General features: G+C 35.4%; 1 protein-coding gene across 1 annotated transcript; it reads right to left on the bottom strand.

Annotated features, from left to right (window-relative positions):
• Positions 1 to 4,966: 4,966 nt before the first annotated feature.
• LOC111510828 (uncharacterized) lies at positions 4,967 to 14,186 on the bottom strand. Its single transcript, XM_023166780.2, has 2 exons — positions 13,457 to 14,186; positions 4,967 to 5,695 (listed from the first exon to the last, which is right to left on the bottom strand). Exons 1-2 carry the CDS (start codon positions 14,158 to 14,160, stop codon positions 5,242 to 5,244), a joined length of 1,158 nt encoding a protein of 385 aa, XP_023022548.2. The 5' UTR covers positions 14,161 to 14,186; the 3' UTR covers positions 4,967 to 5,241.
• Positions 14,187 to 18,006: the final 3,820 nt, after the last annotated feature.

Raw genomic sequence — 18,006 nt, 5'->3', positions numbered from 1 at the left:
CCCACTAGCCCGGCACGACACAGCCAAGAGTGTCCGTCGCCGGCCAGCATCTTCTTGTCCAAAAGTGCCTGGGAAGTTTCAGTCTTTCTGTTTTGCTATTCCATCAGTTGACAGCACAGTGTTAGACGGTACCTATGAAAATGGACGAGGAAAAATTTCAAGTAAAGTTCCCTTGAAATCAAACAAACAGCACCTTCAGTATGCTGGTTGTAGCTGGACAAGTTGGCGATACTACTACCCGTTGCCATCAGGCGACGGACAGCGCCGTGCTGTGTTATGCCAGGCAAATGAGCGACAAGCTTAAAATAATGATAAAAAACCTTTAAAACAAGCTTTTATTTGAGTGCCCTAAAAAGATCAAAATAAAATTTCAAATCACATTAACCACATTCTTTTATGACTTCACATAATTGAAATTATAGGTAATAAAAGCTTGTCGCGATAATTTCAATTTGTAATTGACATTTTGTAATTAGGTAGGCACCTACTAAGCTTGTAAGCAATTCCTAATGTTTGTAATTGAATAAAAGTGCCTTGAATGCTTGAAACGTGGAACTTCAACCTTGAATAACTTTTTTGCATATATAGGATTTATCGGGTTTGAAATTTGAAACTTTATTCAAATTTCATCTGACTGAATATGTAGAGATTTCTTCTAGGCATCGCGAAAAGCTTTCATTATAATTTCAATTCTGTAAAGTTGAAAATGAATGTGGTTATTGTGAATTAAAATTTTATTTTGATCTTCTTAGGGCACTTGAATAAAAGCTTGTTTTACAGGTTTTTTATTATTATTTTATTTTATATTTTTTAGTTTCAATCGATAATTATCAATCAATACGAAAGTCCATCTTTAAAACGGAGACTCCTTCATCAGAAAAACTTAATTGAACGGGAAAAACTATTATTAGGATAAACTATATTCTATAGAAGTAGGTAGGTACCTTCTCCTCCGACATACCTTATAGAAAAATTAGCTTGTTATATTTCTTAGTCTATTAATTTCATTGATGGCGTCATTATTACATGGCCGAGTCCCAGTTAATTTCGAACAGTCTAATTCTTCTATCAGGAGGCCTTCTATTGATGTGACCCTAATACTTAAAGCCACGTACACTTGGCCGGCAGCGAACCACTTTGAACCCAAGTATGCAACAGCGTGGTCAACCGTACTACCCTGCATTTTGTGAACTGTATAAGCCCAGCATAAAACAATTGGCAACATTCTACGTTCAGCTGTACCATGGCTGAATTTAGCTGGAAATTACACAGATTTTGGTTGAATAACGTGGATCCCATCTTTGCCGAAGTCGATACGGACTGATGGAATGTCCGTGTCATACATTTGTGCTCTCCGGAAACAGGGCCATATAATTTTTATTATATGACCGATGACACCATTCATTAGACCCTTAGACACATCAACATTGTATCGCAACATCACCTCGGCCCCCACAAATATTTGCAACTCTTTAGGCAACCCCCCAGTCTTGTTTATATCAGATTTAAATTTTTTTCTAGAAATATATTTAATTTATTGAAGCGAACCTTGGACGTGGCATCTATTTCATGGTGGGTCTACCAACTGTATACGCATAAACGAATGCGTATACAAAATTTCGAGTCCCTGCTATTTACCGCTGTGAAGATCTCTCGTACGGAGCCGATCCTGGCAGCAGCATCAGATCACGTTTATGATTAACATGCATTGTCATCGGTTCTAGACCAGCATGCGAAATTTCAGGTCAATCGGATACCGGAAGTGTTTCAAATTGAACTTGCAAGATTTGTTAACATACATACAAGTCAAGTTAAATAAAAGCTTTCAATTAAAAAAGCGGAATTGTCATTATTATATCCGGTTCGGAGATATTTATCTTTCTGAAGGAACCCGATGCTTGGGTTTTTATGGTATTGAATTTGTGCTGGTTTGTTTCACCTCTGTTTCTGTTTTTTCGGTAACCAACTGTCGCTCTCCTACGAACGACAACTCTCAAAAGTCGCATCACGTGCGAGCTAAGGACTAACAAGGTCTTACCTTTCAACGTGTGATTCCTTAACACGGATTGGACGATGGGAATTGAAAATCAATCATCTAGCCTTGCGGTTCGAACAGCAAATCACCCACGTCAACCAACCAGGCTACCGTACTGTAATCCAAATGGAATGACGAGGCAAGTGTGCTGTCGTCATCAAAGCAATATATTGGATTTTTCGGTTTTTCCCAATAAGTCATTCATATACAATAAAAGAGGGTTGCAGAAAATATGGATCCCTGGAGAACACCAGAGTTGGTGGTAAAAGTATTCGCGAAATATCCATCAACGGCCACTTGCAGGGAACGTTCTTTCAGGAAGCTGAAGGGTCATACACAAAAATGATCCGACATGTCATAGCATCAAAGTTTGGCCAGCAAAGCCTCATGCCACACACGGTCAAAGGCCTTAGAAATATCAAGCGCAACAGTTCTTAACTCTCCATGATTCTCGATTGCTTTATTTCAAATATGGGTGACATACGATGGTCTTTGATCTTTGTTTCCGAAAACCATATTGATGATTGCCCAAGATGTTAAAATCTTCCAAGTTTTCAGGGATATGATGGTTAACTAATAGCACTAATAGCACTAATAGCAAATCTGTGTAGAGAAATTTCATGATTGTATGTATTACTCAATTTTTAGACCAAATTCATTGATACAAGTTACTGATTGATTCGTACTGATTATCATGCAGTAAGTTTTTAAGGAGAACATTTCAGTTTGCCATTTAATATACTTCAGCAGATTATCTATTGATTCAGTTTTGTTTATTTTTCAGATCGCGAAAGATAGTAAAGTTCGCTTCTCAGTAATGAAATGGGAATATTCGAAAACTTTAATAGTTACACTCATGTATAAATATCTTGATATATCAGTGTTTGAACTGTAGGCTTGTGAACTAATGATCGTAGGTTCAAGTCATACCAACTGCAGTTTTTATTCTTTTTCAACTGTTCGAAATAATGAAATAAGGAAATATTTCTGAATATTTTTGAGGTTATTCAGGTTCAGAAAGGTTCTTATCTTACGAATTTCATCAACATTTTATACGTATGATGCAGAAACAACCTTTCAAGAATCAATTCCTCATAATGAATAGATTATGTTCTTCATAGAAGTTAGTGAAACTGTTGTTGATACATATCGCTGACGGTGCAGCTACTTTCGTGCAGTCAACTATTTTAATAACAATACCAAAAAAATGTAGGTTGACAAGGTCAGTAGAACAATAGAATTGTGGAAGTTCAAGTCCTTAGAAACAGTTCCGATTTTGAATAATTTCTTTCGAATTTGTTTTTTTCTTATAATCTGTTACCAGAAACCTTTTGGATCGGAAACCACACTATCCATATTGTTTACACAATATGTATGATGAATTTATGAAATATTCAGTTTAACTTGCCTTTTCATTAAAAATGTTCCCATTTGATGATTGGTATACTGAAGGGGAAGAACTTGAATTTCTGGGGGAGAATATATACAAAAGGCGCGTTTCTCTGAGTGATTTACCGAAACTCACGTCGAGAGAAGTGTTGCAGTATTGGTGTTCGGGAGCAGTGCTTGTTTTGGATACCAACAGTAGATCATATATGAAAATAGCTTTATTGCTTTAATCTGTAAAAAGTGGCCAAAAATAATATTGATAGGGGTCAAGTGGACAGTAACATGGATCAATTAGTTATATAGTTAGCTCTGGATAGTAACTCAAATGATGTAGTTATGATAGAACTGGCCGATACTTGATGAAAATGCATTATAACTTATTCGAAAACACACTTTGAGTTGTGATTTCCTCTTGAAAGTTTACAAAACCGCGACACGTGTTTCGCTATACAAAATGCTGTTGTATGTATTGTTGATGCCAGAAGATGCAATTGTATAGTAAACGCGGTTTTGTAAACATTCCAGAGGAAATCTCACGTTGAAGTGTGTTTTTTGAATACGTTATGATGTAGTTGTTGTGGCACAGGAAATTGATATGTTAGTGGTATATATGTCTTCAGTATTTGCTGGTGAAGAAATGCGTCTTGAAAATAAAGCTGCACGAGTTTATCGATTAAAAACGGTGAATACATCCGCTTTTTTAATGAAGGAAACATTTTTTATTAAAATTTTTAATGATGATCGGAAGTTACGTGAAGAGTTGAAACTTTCATGGTTGAAAAATGAGGTGAGAAAATATCAATCAATCAATCAATCAATCAATCAATCAAATATTTATTGAATCAGTTTTCCTTCACAATCACATTAGACAAGAAAAAAACATAATATCATCATAAAATACTGGCTGATTCAACTGGTTAAACAAACATAAAAAAGATAAAATAGTTAATATAAAACATAAAACATACATAAAAAATAAAAAGTTAATAAGCTACAATCCAAATTAAGAATCATGGAGAAACTCATCCACAGAGTAGTATGCTTTTTGCAATACAAAAATCTTGAGTCGCCTTTTGAGATATTGATATTCGAGGATTTAATGTCTCCACTGAGCTTATTATATAGCTTAACCCCAATGCAAATGGGGTGATTCTTTGATACTGTCAACCTATTATAAGGTTGATGTAGTTGAGAGTTATTTCTGGTGAGATGTTTAAGGCATCAGTTGTATCCTTACATGATGCCAAAAATGCCTAACAAGAAGAACAATATTTTTTAAATGGCAGTATTTTGTCGTATTTCAAATCTGGAACACCATTACTCTATATTTTCAAAATGGATTATCGTGATTTCAGGACTCCCCATTATTATATTTATTGTCAAAAGCGATTCTGGATTTTTTTTCAGCTACATCATTGGACCATCTATTTTGAGCTATACATTTTTTAGAAATGATGATGAGATCATTCAATTAATGCATTTACTAAAATATTAGTTGCTACGGGGTGATTTGCTTTTGCAGAGAATAAATACCACCAAATATAAAGAGTAAAAGAGTCACTATATTTGCTAATGGTAGCAAAGTAGAAAAAATGTCAACAACCTGAAGGTTAACAAGATATTTCCTTTGCAGGTTGGAAATGGACTTTACTTGACTATTCAGATTATGTTCGAGTTGTTGTGTATATACAAGGTTTCGTTTGAAATACTTGTTCTCCAGGTAAGTAATATAGCTGTTGAAGCAGTTCATATTTCTATTGAGGTTGACCATATTACTGCTGAAGTTGTTTTTCTAGTGATATTTGCCATTGATTTCACTATTGTTGTTGAGGTCCATAGTACTGTTGCTGAGGTCCGTAGTATTGCTGTCGCAGTTGGTTCCAAGGAAGTTGCTGCAAGAATTGTCCTCTTGGCAGTACCCAGCCTTGTTCCTGGAAGTTTTGTTGTCTTTGGTTCTGTGGCAATACTTGCTGGAATTGAGCTTCTTGTTGCTGGGTGAAAGGTAACTGTTGATCCCATAGAAATACTGGATTTTGTGCCCTTTGTTGTTTCAGAATAAATTGAGGAGAGTTCCATTGATCTTGGATCTGTGCAAAGTGCTGTTGGGGTTGATACAGTTGCAGTTGAGGCTGGTATAATGATTGCTGTGGTTGATATATCTGTTGCTGAGACAAATGTTGTTGATATTGATCGAATGAAGGCAAAAAGTTCTGCTGAACATACTGCTGACCGCCTTGAATCGGTTTGTTTTGAAACGGCACGAATGATTGTCTGTTGAAGAAATGAAGTAAAAGTTAGGTTCATGCTCCGTTTGTCATAACAGTGATATGATGAATAACAAGCGGAACATTGGGTTTATGTATATGTTTATTGATACAACAAAACGTTTTCAGTATTTTAAACCATCTGAAAAAGTTTCTGATTGTATAGCATATAACAATGAAAATGAATGGCCGGAATTTGAGAATATTTTTATACAGTATTCGTTTTTTTGCTTCAATTTGAAAATCTGATATATAAAAAAAATATTTCTGTTAAAAAGGGGTTCAAGTGAACTACATTTTTTGTCCAAAACTCATTTTGTTAGTAGAAATAATACAGGAAAACATTTTGTTGGGTTTCTACTGGTTTTTTTCGAATACAAAAATATCTTTAGAAATAGTGAGTTCTCATGAGCTGAAGCTGAACGATCCATAGTTTTCGAGTTCAAAAACCTCAAAGATTATTATTAAAGAATATAGTCATTTGATTTCAAATAATTTTGAAGTTACTGATGTTTCATAGGAAAAAAAGAAGCAATAGACTTTATAAGGCTCTCAAATCATAAGACTGGGAAAGTACTCATTCATTTACAGTGATTGAATATTAATCGTAACCAATAATCACTGAGGAATCATAACTCATATGAAATTGAATTTCTATTTTCGCACAAATATGTGAAGGGTTTTTAGTTCCATAAATGTGAATATTGAAGATGTAAATATTGTTGAAACTACATTCTAATCAGTGGAAATCTGATGGAAATTATAAAACATTCAAATTGAGATAATAATATTGTTCAGAGGAGATTAATTTTTAGAAAGAAATCTTTTTGGTTTCCTTCCTCTTCATTACTATGCATAAAATGTGGGAAACTTAGGAAAAAAAAAGTAAAGTCTTCAATTTGAAGAAATTTAAGAAAGTCAGACCATGAAAATAAAATTTAATAAAAGGTCTTTCAAGAGGGACTTCCGAATTTTGACAATTGATAACGGCCATCTTGTTGAAGCTACATCTGTCAAATTAGTTGTCATTTATTCAGTATGTTTTGCGAAATCACCATGGACGGATATAGCATTCAATAAAACGTGCAAATAATAAAATTGTTTTATCATAATGGGTGTACCTGTACTTCGACGAAACGCAAGATCTGCCGAAAACATCGCCGCTGTCTGTGAGGGTGTGTAGGAGAATCCAGATCAGTCGATTTCGCGCTGCTCACAAGAACTCGGCCTTTCGCAGACCACAACTTGGCGATTTTGCGTCGCGACTTGGGCCTGCACCCATACAAAATTCAACTGACCCAGGAACTGAAGGTAAACGACCATAGATACCGACGTGTGCTCGCTGAATAAGCTCTGGAGCAGTTGGCAATTGACCCTAATTTTCATCAACAAATCATCTTCAGAGCGATGAAACCCATTTCTGGATGGATGGGTACGTGAACAAATAAAATTGTTGAATTTGAGACGATACCAATCCACATGAGATCCAAGAGCGTTCAATGCATCCCAAAAATGTCACTGTTTGGTTTGAATTTTGGGCTGGCGTCGTCATCGGTCTATATTTCTTTGATAACGACGTTGATTAGGCCATCACAACGACGTTGATTATGCCATCACGGTCAACAGCGAGCACTTCAGGTCAAAGAGAACCAACCTTCTTCGGTCTGAATTGGTTGATGTAGACACCAACGATATGTGTTGCAATTTGAACCCGTTAGACTTTTTTTGTGTAGTATTCTCATCTCACAGGTGTATGCGAATAAGCCACAAACCACAGCGGTTTTGAAAGCCAACATAACCCATGTCGTCGATCAAATGCGCCAGAGTCATGGAAAATTAAACGTTTTGGATGCGCTTTACCCAGTGAAGACGTGGCGAACATTTGAAGAATGTTATATTCCACACATAATGACGTCAATAGGTCTTTCAAACGAATAAAAACATTCGATGATGTCTCACATAAACTTTGTTTTATTTAAATTCAAAAATATGAAGCGCTTAATGAAAGACCCTATATAATTGTTTGAAGCTGATTACTTTCTTCCTTTTTTAAAAAGTAACCTGTATTTTTTATATAATGGTAAGAAAGTAGATAATCATGAAGGTTTTTTTTATAATATATATTTCGAAACTTTTAAAAGCTTATGTCATTGATGGCAGTACTGAATGAAGAGTCCAATCGATAGAAATCTATAAACAGATTTGGCTGGGTATAATAAAGACAGCATTCATTACAGTGAATTTTTCATGGGTGGAGGATGAATTTGATAATTTTCAATATTAAATTTAAATGAAAAATTCCCGCCTCATATTAAATGAAAAAAAATTCAGTTATTATCTATTTTCTCCTCCCCTGTATATGTTCCTGATCCATAACAAGTTGGAGCAATGCATGGAAAACAATTTCCGGATGCTTACCAAGAAACTTACCACAACTTTGAATTGAATTTATGAATAGAATCAATCAGATGTTCCATTCGATACCCGAGTAGAGAAGACTGGATCCTCTGGGAGAATGAAATATTAGGAGCAGATATTTGTTGGTTCACAGATGGATGAAAAGCACCTTCCGGTTCTGGTGCAGGTGTTTTCAGTTGCAGACCTAGGACAGAGATATCAATCTGCCTAGGAACTTATGCGACTGTTTTTCAAACGGAAATTTATTCTGTTGAATTGTGTGCGGAGAGATTGGAAGAATCCAACCTCATACACAAGTTAATAAAAATATTCTCGGACAGTCAAGCGGCGTTGGAAGCTCTTGGCTCCCAACGAGAAACGTCTAAATTGGTAGCAAATTGCCAAAAACGACTCTCCTCGATAGGAAAACTTAATAAATTGTCTTTAGTCTGGATTCTTGGCCATACTGGCCTGGAAGGCAATGAGGCTGCTGACTCCCTTAGGAAGGAGGGTGCTGCAAGCAGCTTCATCGGACCAGAACCTGTTATTGGCGTCGCTTGAGCCTTCGCCAAACAAACATTGAACACATTTGAACATTGAATAGATACCTTCATACACTTCAACTCCAATTTCCAGACACATACCCAAGTGAAACTATTACACCTCCGCCTTGGACAGTAAAGCTACCAGATTGTAACAAATCATTAATTCGTTTCAATAAAACCGAAACAAATCAAACAGTCATCAAGAAAAACTTCCATCAAATAATGAGTCACTTCCAAGAATATAATCACATACCGGGTGTCAACGAATCTATTAGACAAGTCATAATTTCTAGACTATTAGGAGAATTGAAATGAGATTTGGTATAGTTGAATGGTATGTGGAGAGGAATGTTTTCACATATTTTTCACTTTCCGGTCACTTCCGGTTTCAGCGGAAATGGCTCCGGTTCTGAATTTTTAAATGGAACATCCTGTATATTGTAACATTTTTGGATTTATGAGACAATTCTGGATCAGAAACTGACATTTCCGGAAGTTTTTCAGCCTACTTGATTTTTTCAGAGTCACTTTTAAAATTGCATCTAGGTGGCCATGATCGGACGTAAACTAATCTATGGACCTCAGGTGATATCAGAAAATTGCAATAGCGGAGTTTTAGTGACTAGTGTGTTGAATATGAATGAGACAAGTTTACAAAATAACATTTTCGTGTCTAACTATTATTTTTCAAATGGCGACCATTTTTTGACAAGCAATTTCCGAAAAAAGGATTTTTTGACGAATCTAACGTTACTAATTTATTTGCGATTGGATCAACAAATTTAACAAATTTAACTAATAATTTCAGCGATGCACTTAGATTTTTTGCAATATCCTAAGTTCTTGAAAATTCCACTATAGTAAATTTTCAAACTGCATCCCTCCTTATTCAAGACACATTTCAGCTCGTTCAATTGTTTCTCTCAACACGTTTTGTAACATTTGAGGCGATATACTTCTAAATGCCTGTTGAATCCTTTCTTCTAAGATTTCGAGAGTGGCTGGGGCTGTTGCATAGTAGACCCTTTCTTTTACATATCCCCAAATGAAGAAATCTAACACAGTCAGATCCGGTGAGCGGGCAGGCCACCGTACTGGACCGTTGGTTGCAATAACTCTATTATTAAAATGCTCTATTAAAAAATCAAGTACGTCTCTGCTATTATGGGGTGGTGCTCCATCTTGCTGGAAGTAAATTTGCCGTAAAACTTCTAAAGGCATATCATTAAGATGATCCTCGATTTCATTTTGAAGAAAACTCAAGTATCTAACCCCTGTTAACTGACCTTGAAACAATATTGGACCAATTATTCTGTTTCCAACGATACCAGCCCAGACATTGACGCCAAATCTTTCTTGAAAATTGCCCTCTCTCATTGCATGTTGATTTTGTTGGGCCCAGTACCGACAATTCTGCTTATTAAACATGCCATTATTTGTAAACCGTGATTCGTCGGAAAATAGAATGAAGTTGATAAAATTTGGGTTAACTCTATGATTTTGAAGCAACCAATCACAAAATACTACTCTTCTATTGCCGTCGTCAGCATACAAATGTTGATGTAACTGATATTTAAATGCTCGATATCCGTGCTTTTTCAGTATTTTTCTTGCTGATTCGTGACTTATCTGCATTTCTCTACTAATTTCTCTTAAAGAAACCGTTTTGTCAACCATAGCAAGAACGTTAATCTCAGTCTCCTCATTTATGACAAATCTCTGTTCTGCGTCTCGATTTCCCTCTTGCCTAAAACGACTCTCAACATAGGGAAAATACTGATGAGATGGGTGTTGCCGATTGGGATATCTCTGAGCATACAACTCAGCAGCTTTCCTTGAATTTCTGTGGCATTCTCCAAACAATAACAACATATCCACTTTTTCACTTTGAGTATACATTATTTCGACGAAAAATTAAACTAAAATTAACGAAAATCAAGAGAAACTTCTACTTTCTGCTCATAAAGCTTATGTCACTGTCATAACCTAGGTGAGCGTTTTGTTCTCCAAAGTGGACTTGATGGAAATAACCGCAAAATATTATGCATCATTCCTATCCATGGCACCCTTGACAAAAGTAAATGAATTTGTATCGAGTATTTTCCTCAGTAATATTTAATTTATGTTCTTATTTGTAATCCAATCGCAAATAAATTAGTATCGTTAGATTTGTCAAAAAATGCTTTTTTCGGAAAGTGCTTGTCAAAAAATGGTCGCCATTTGAAAAATAATAGTTAGACACGAAAATGTTATTTTGTAAACTTGTCTCATTCATATTCAACACACTAGTCACTAAAACTCCGCTATTGCAATTTTCTGATATCACCTGAGGTCCATAGATTAGTTTACGTCCGATCATGGCCACCTAGATGCAATTTTAAAAGTGACTCTGAAAAAATCAAGTAGGCTGAAAAACTTCCGGAAATGTCAGTTTCTGATCCAGAATTGTCTCAGAAATCCAAAAATGTTACAATATACAGGGTGTTCCATTTAAAAATTCAGAACCGGAGCCATTTCCGCTGAAACCGGAAGTGACCGGAAAGTGAAAAATATGTGAAAACTCTCCTCTCCACATACCATTTATCTGTACCAAATCTCGTTTTGATACACCTAATAGTCTAGAAGTTATGACTTGTCTAATAGATTCGTTGACACCCGGTATACACAGATGCTTCACAGATGCGTCTGGATATAACTCATACCACAAGCTCTCTAAGGCCTCCTCAGTTTTCAAGGTCCCACGACAATGGAAAAACAGTCATAGTTACAGATTCCCTCAGCGCAATGACCGCAATATCTCAACTCTATCCCTTACATCCGATCCTCATCCTTATTAAAAAAGAACTCCATCATCTTCAACAACAGAATAAAACGACTCACTTCGTATGGATACCATCACACATGGATATAAAGGGAAACGAAATGGCCGATCGATTAGCTAGAGATGCAACGGATATTGACGAACTTCACACAATAACCAGAACTGCCAAATCTGACCTCAAACAAATATTCAAAGAGATGATTATCAATGCGTGGCAAGCTGAATGGAACCTCTCCAAATCGAAATTGGCCGAAGTGAAAAAGACCGTACTCCCTCGAAAAATATATTCCTTGGAAAGAAAACAACAAACCATAGTCACTAGACTACGCCTTGGACACACCCGCATCACACACTCCCACCTGATCGATAAAACTCAAGAACCAACCTGCGAAATATGCCACTGCCCCCTAACAGTGAAACATATTTTAATCGAGTGTGAAGCTTACAATCGACATCGAAAACTACATGGATTTCCTTCAACTCTTGCCGAACTTCTGTAGGAAGGTTGCAATCCATCCCAGCTTATAGATTACCTATTTGATATTGGTTTAGTCAATGAAATTTAGATTATATTAGATTAACTGTATCTGTTATTCACATTTTTATATTTACTATGACATGTAATATGCCGTCTCTAATAACCTGAATGGTTGAAGGGACAATAAACAACTTGAATTAAAAAAAAAACATTGAACACCTGGTTAGGAAGAAGATTCATGGACTTCTGGCAGAATCTTTCAGGATTGGCTCACTCCAAGGCGTTTATTCACCCTTCGAAGCTTGATACCAAACAGTTATTGGTCTAGAGTAGTGCTGAACTACGATGTCTAACAGGCCTTCTTACTGGTCACTGTCATTTGAATCATCATATGCAGAGACTCGGACTATCGGAAGACAGTGTGTGTGACCTCTGTTTGGAAAATGATGAAATAGCAGAGCACATACTTTGTGCCTCCCCGCTGCGGACCAAATCAGGTTTTTTTAGAGTTCGGCAGAGCCGTACTCTTACCAGCTGACGTGAAAGACCTCTCACCATACAATCTACTCGATTTCGTTAAGAAGCTGGGTTTATTTGGTAGAGTTTGAATAAGTGTAAGCCACAATAAACTCTTTCGGGTTGCCGTGGAGGGTCGAATAGACCCACCCACTTTGGACCTAATCTAACCTGACCATTCGATACCTAAAGGAGGAAATATATACTTAGTTAGTATAAATGAATGTGAACTTTCAAGAATGGATCATTTACGGGGGCCTTATAGTTTCTGTGGTTAGTTCGATAAATTCTATAATTCAGGCTGTACTGGCCTCAGCTCATAGGCAAATTTAATCTAATTCACTTGATTTTTTTGCACTTTATTTCTCCATACATATTGCTTGGTAGAAGAGAAACAAATATTTTCCAGAAATGAAATATTCTAGTACCATATCATAATCACAACTTGCTAACTTTCTGGCCGTTCGAAAAATCAATAAAATTTATGAAAACACCTTAATGATTAATATCTTGATATCTCACATTCCAGCCTCTCCAAATCTAACTCTTGTACAAAAAATAACTGCTTTCATTATTTAAAAGAGTTCATGCTATTACACCATCATTTTTCATTAGTGCACCGTTTTGAGTCACTGCCAATTGAAATGATTTATAGTGTTTTGGAGATCGATTCACTAGTTTTCAGGAAACTGAATTTTCAATAGTTTCGCATCAGTAATGTTTCTCGGACAATCGAACCTTTACTTTTGATTGATTTTGGAGAGATGAGATGAGAAATCAAATAATGAATACTTGCATTTGGTACATAAAAATATGAAGGCCTACTCGAAATCTAGTCCTATCCATCAATACCTGAATGAGTTTTTTTGTCACTGTATTAGAATTTGCATCATAGCATATTTTACTTTTTTTCAAAATGATTGCTGAATTGATCGAAGTCTGAATACGTTGTTGAAAAATGAAGGTATCAAAATGTTTCATAATAATAATTCCAGTGAAGGAATATCTCACCTATATTGCTGGAAGCTTTCTACATTTGGTTCATAAAACTGCCACTGAGCGTTTCCATGCCAAATTGGTGCTTGAGATGATGATTCAAGTGAAAATTGCTTGCCATACGAGTCATCATTCCATAACTGTTGTTTCTCGACTACTTCGTTCAAATAATTCTGGGGACGAACTGGTTTTTGATTATAGCCAATACTAGGATTGTATATACTCCTGTCTTCTCCTGAGTGGTCTTCATGATTGGAAACGTCATTTTGGGCAAAGGTCTTCAATATCTCGTAGATTGACGAATCCAGGTCTCCAGATTTGACGTATTCCTCGATTTGTTTCAAAACTTTCTCGTAGGATTTCGGATCAACAGCACCTTGGTAATCTTTGAAGATTTCATGCAGAATCTCAGATTCAGACCTCCCTTTTTTGGGTTCTTCCGGAGTTATGGAAATGGAACTTCTTTTGTAACGGGCACCTCCAGATTCTCCGAACTTTGGTTTGTGTTTGATGGTATTAGTCTGATCAACAGGGTCTGCTAGTTCGATTCCAATGTTTTTATATCCATCACTACCAAGTGAGCTGGGGAACACTACTTTCTTTCCATCAGCCCTTGTAACAGTAATGGTGCCATCATCTCCGAAGTGGATGTTAGGGAGGGTTGGAGCTGCAGATATAGCGTAGCAGAAGGTTATCAAGCAAAACAGAAGAAACTTCATTTTGTAACACAAGATGATATGTCTGCTGTTTTCAGATTCTGTCAAATGTTTTATAGTACATTTTTATCGGTGGATACCATTGTTTTTGAGTGACAAGGAAGTTATCAATCTCGGACGACTTTTAAAAAACACAAACAATGATTGCGTTCATGAAATATGTTTATGTTGAAGTCAACAATTGATTATTGAAAATCAATACGAAATAAAGTCCGCTAGTGATAAAAGAACTTTTTGGCTTTCACAAAAAGTCAAAATGTTCAGATATGTCTTTATCAAAATAATATACGTGAAATTCTTCTGAATTTTGAAAAGAAAAATCGGAAAATATTGAATTTAACCCCTGATGAGAAATTTTTTGATTGAATATTATATAGTACGGATGTAAAAAGACCTCCTACCTTTCAACATTTGAATGGGAAGAAATATGAATTTTGAACAGAATTCATGTAGAGAGGCATCATTTTCAATAATCATTGATAAGAACGACAGAAGTGTTGCATCACTCGCTGATGAGAGGGCGCTACCAATATTTTTCGAATGGTTTTGTGATACATAGTTCAATGTACATTAGTTTGATGTACACATCAGCTGTTTCTGAGTGATCAGCAGTATTCGAATTAATATCATAAATTGAAAAAAATTCAACAGACTTCAGTTCAACTGAATGAATGGTCAAAATCTTCGACTTTCAAATTGAGGGGGTTATATTTTTGGGAGAGATTATTATTTGAGATAATAAGGTTTTGGCTTTCAACTTTTCCATCGCTATATGAAAACATGTGGGAATTTCTCAAAGAAAGGAAGGAAGCAATCAATTTAAAAAAATCAAATCCATACAAAGATGTGTAGATCATGCAAAGAAGTATTTTTCAGAAAAGCTCTCTTGAAACAACTAGTTTCATATAAACAATAGTTTACACGAAAAAAAACTTTCGAAATGAATACTTCCATATGAGCAAATGTCGTAAAAATATACCTCTTTCAATTTAAACAAGGTTCCTATGGCTGGGATTTTTTCAAATGAGCGAATGAATGTCATCGATAACATGAACAGATTAAACTCATTTGTGACATGAAGTCGTAATTTTATGAATGAATTAAATCTCATAATTTTCTCCAGATTTGGTGTTGAAGAAGTAATAATGTAAGTGCTTTATGCCGAAACATCAGATGTCAACCAGTGAGGATGGCAGTTTTCGATGTTAGTGAAATTTTACCTCTTTTATTTTATTTTCTTTATTGTGTAGCAATCCTGTGAATGATATCTGATTGAATTCCATAACGAATGTTTGGAATAAAAACTGAATAAAGAAAAGTGTTTTCGTATAATTCAGTGTTCATATAAAAGTATTCATTCCAAAAGTAATTTTCTTTCGTATAATTCAATGTTTATATGATGGTAGCGAGAAGGCTCTTCATCCAGTTTGTATTTGAAAGTTACTTCTTTGCATGATTTACATATCTTTGTATAAAGTTGATTTTTTTATATTTATTGCTTCCTTTCTTTCTTTCGAAGATTCCCACATGTTTTTGTATAAAGAGGGAGAAATAGAAAACCAAAACATGTCTTTCCTGAAAATATAGTATTCTTATGGAGTCATTTTTTACATTATGGAATTTCATTGCAAGCATCAATGTTTCAACCCACGAGTTCTGAAATAAGTCACGGTTGTGTATTGTACCTTTTAGATTTTAGATGTTCGTACCTCTCAAAAACATCTAGAGGCGCCTAATGAGGTGAGCTTGTGGGCCATTCTAAGTGACTAAATCTGCCTATCTATGGGTTTCAGCAACTGCGTATTTCAACACGCAACACGTGACGACACACCTGAAGAAGCTATTGTATAGCGTTTTTGTGGAACTATTCAGTGAAATTATTCCAACAAAGTATTTTTACAACACATTACAACAAATAACAACATAAATATATAGATACATAACTAATGTAGAAGGACTATAACAAAAATTGTTGAAAATGTGTCCCTTCACCCAATGTGGCGTATATTCTATTCTATAATAAACTACAAATATTATTTCTCTTGATTTTCCTTCAGTCTCAATGGGACCTTTGTACATTAGCACCTTAAGATGTCCCTATGGAAAGAAATTGAGGTATGGAGACCTTGGTGACAATTTTTGAAGCCTACTAGTGCCAATTCAAAGATTTGGATGAACAGTTTGCAAATAATTGCAAATCACTACACTGAAATGTGCTGGTGCACCATAATGCATATACATTAATTTTTGCCAAGAGTTCATTATCAGGCATCAGTGGTAGTTGTTGATGAAGGAAGTTGCGGTAAGACTGTCTATCAAGTCGTCCAGGCAAGAAGAATGGTCCAATGAAGTGGGTACCAATAGTTTTTGGCCATATGGTCGGAACCCTTGAAATATGATAAGGATATAACAAGGAATCTCGGTAAAATTCACCATGGCGAATATTAAACTATCTAACGATCTCACTCGTACTTTCCTATAGCATCATATTCTCGACTTCAGCCGGTCTTACACTTTGGGGCGTTTCCTAAGATGGTTCTTCTCGGACAGTGACAGTTTTCACTATATGACGATGAAGATTGGAAAACGTTCAACTATCTGCCAAAGCACGATTTGGATATCTCTAATTCACAGTGAATAGATTTGAATGACATACAAATATAAGAAATGTAAAATAAAAAAAGCAAGTGACATATTCTTAGGCAACTACATTTATCGTGTATTGATGAAATAAAGTGTGTATATGAGTTTAATAAAAAGCTGAAAGTAGATGGAGATTAATACAGTATTTTAACAATTTTTGAACAGTACAAGGAAATCAATGATTTCACTCACAGCTAGCGAACTGTCTTGTTCAAATTCTAACAGGGATTGGAAAAAATCATTTGGAAACAAACATTAAACGCGATGGTAGAAGATATCAAAGTTAATATCGGAAAGCGTGCCACTGAAGTAAGATCAAATTCAATACAGTTAAATTTTTCAATGATTTATCAGATAATTCAAGGGTTTTTATTATTTCACTTATAGACAATATTACTTAGAAAACACCTCAGATGTTTTATTCGAAATTAAAATTCAATTCCCGTATCCATGCCACTAGTGGAGTTGAAAATCATTTATTATCGAACAATAAAAACATTCATCAACTATCACTGCTTGACAAATATCACAAAAATAACCCAAATGGTTTCGGAAATGTTGAATAATTTCCGTTTCTTTCTTGAAATTTTAACATCTCGTATTGTCGTAACCGAACATTTTTGGACCATAGTTTATGTGGCAACATATTTTCATTCAGATTCACAACCTTGAATATTCGCATATCATTAAGGAAAACCATGTAAAATTTATCTATACTTATAAATGCGAGAGTAACTCACTGAATACTCATTAATCTTTTTTTTTATTAAAAAAGACGCTTCAACCACGTAGGCTTATTAGAGTAGGTTCAGTGATACAAATTATGCTAGTGCTACATTTCGTGTAACATATTAATGTGTTTGAGGAAAGCTATGAGATTGTCAGTATTACGATTTTCTCCTAATATGTATTTGAGTGAACGGGTGATATTGAAATTGAGTCTATCATTATGATATAGAATATAGATATATATGATATAGTCAGTGGGCATACTTGGAGACTGGATATGAATAAAATCATCTAAAAGAACAATTCGTTCAGGCCAGTCTCAACTCCCTACACTGTAGGTTAATGGACTGACACCTATCAGAAAACAACTACTCTCCTGGCTAATACCACGAAGGACGTTGAATTATATCCGACAGGTGTCAGTGCAGGATTCTTCACAAAAGTTTTCTTTCCTCATACGAGGAATTGGGCAAATTT

The sequence above is a fragment of the Leptinotarsa decemlineata genome, unplaced genomic scaffold, assembly GCF_025532065.1.
Source record: "Leptinotarsa decemlineata unplaced genomic scaffold, Ldec_3_MD MMD2_tig00026307_RagTag_RagTag, whole genome shotgun sequence".
Classification (NCBI taxonomy): Eukaryota; Metazoa; Arthropoda; class Insecta; order Coleoptera; family Chrysomelidae; genus Leptinotarsa; species Leptinotarsa decemlineata.
The sequence above is the reverse complement of the archived record's forward strand: the minus strand, read 5'-3'. Positions and strand labels throughout refer to the sequence as shown.

Coding starts and splice junctions, on each gene's coding strand:
- LOC111510828 (XM_023166780.2), bottom strand. CDS start 14,160: ATGAAGTTTCTTCTGTTTTGCTTGATAACCTTCTGCTACGCTATATCT. Junction 5,696..13,456: donor GAAAGCTTCCAGCAATATAG/GTGAGATATTCC, acceptor TTTCTTCAACAG/ACAATCATTCGTGCCGTTTC.